The sequence below is a fragment of the Emiliania huxleyi genome (genome assembly GCF_000372725.1).
Source record: "Emiliania huxleyi CCMP1516 unplaced genomic scaffold EMIHUscaffold_6388, whole genome shotgun sequence".
In the NCBI taxonomy this organism is placed as follows: Eukaryota; Haptophyta; order Isochrysidales; family Noelaerhabdaceae; genus Emiliania; species Emiliania huxleyi.
In genome coordinates, this window is record NW_005197208.1 from 1 (window position 1) to 1,457 (window position 1,457).

The 1,457-nt window shown below is 66.7% G+C and overlaps 1 protein-coding gene across 1 annotated transcript; it reads right to left on the bottom strand.

Moving 5' to 3' along the window:
- Window positions 1-50: 50 nt before the first annotated feature.
- Window positions 51-691, bottom strand: EMIHUDRAFT_124731 (hypothetical protein; the record flags this gene model as incomplete). The annotated part of the gene is made up of 2 exons (XM_005763352.1): window positions 51-137; window positions 293-691. Coding segments are annotated over 2 exons (486 nt in total), but the record flags the coding sequence as incomplete, so codon positions are not given.
- Between the last annotated feature and the right edge of the window lie 766 nt (window positions 692-1,457).

Genomic DNA, 1,457 nt, shown 5'->3' on the forward strand with positions numbered 1-1,457 from the left:
TCGGCGCGCGTGGCGACCGCGGCCGCGGCCGCGTGACGCTCGTCACGCACCGCGGTCGTCAGCTCGGTGCGGATGGCCTCGGCCTGTGCCAGAAAAGATGCCTCCAGCCGCTCCAGCCGCTCCTGGTGCGAGCTCGCCTGCGCAGGACGCGGCGCGGCGGCTTAGGCGGCGGGGCACTCGAGGTGACCCATGACCCCTCGGACGCGTCAAGGAATCTCCCTCCCTCCCCGTCTCTTCGGCGCGCCAGCAGCTCGAGCCGGGAGCGCAGCCCGGCGGCAGCGCGTGACTCCACCGCCGTCAACGCCTCCACCGCCGCCTCCAGCTGCTGCTGCGCAGCGCCACTCTCCTCCGCCGCTCGCAAGAGCTTCTCGGTCGCTGCCGCCACCCCGAGCGACACTGTGGCCAGCGCGTCTTGCTCGGCGCCGCCGCAGGCCGCCGCGGCTGCGACCGGCGTCTCGGGCGCGAGCCAGGTCGCCGAGGTCCCTCGCCCTCTGCCGCCAACCGGTCGATCGCCGGGATGTTGGGCGGGTCGGCGGTGCGCGCGCGGCTCGGGAAGAGGCCAGCCCAGCGATCCACGCTCAGTAGGTATTCCGGCAGGCGGCGGCATGAGCGGTGCTGCGGCCGGTGGCGTGTTGCTGTCGGACGGTAACGATGCGAGCGCCTCCGCCGCGAATCGGCCTCTGGACGCCATGAGGTGTCTGCCGGCGCGATAGAGTTTTCCAACCGCCAGCGATTTCGGCCCCGTAGGCGCGGTAGAGCGATTCAGGACTACCGCTACCGTTCACACCTCGCTGCGCCTTTACCGCTACCGCCAGAGGCCGCCCGCTGTTTACCGCTACCGCTAGACCCCACTCACTCAGTCACTTATAGCTGCAGCCGGCCTAGTCGACTTCACGTTTGCGAGGAAAAAATAGAATATTCCTGGGCCGAAAAAAGAAAAAGAATAAAAAAGCAGAGTGCATGACGGATAACTGGTGTATGAAGCCTCGAAGGCCCTTTAAAAGAGAAAACAATCAACCCGGAGAGTAAAAGAAAGCGATCTGCGGTCCGAGATCGAGTCTGAGACTTAGCCGCGGCGGCTGCGCTGCGCTTGCAACTCAGCCTGATAGCCCGAAATCGTGCGCTTGCGACCCGTGCTCGACGTGTCGGCTGCACGTGCCGCCTCTGCGCCGCGCCGCACAGCGCGCTCCTCCTCAACCCGTCGCAGCTGCTCCGCCTCACGTGCGAGCTGCGCCTCGGCGGTCTGATCAGTGGCTTCCTGCTGCAGTCCCCGCAGCCGGAGGAGCGTCTCGTCAGCCAGGCGCAATATTGGGAGAGGCTTGCTCTCGTGCCCGTCGTTCTCGCCCGTCTCTTCGAGTTCGATTGCACACAGGATTGAGTCGCAGCGACGGCATGCCAAGCGAGTAGCCGTCGCTCCTCTTGAGCCGCCTTGCCCGAACGCAGTGCACACCCTTCGC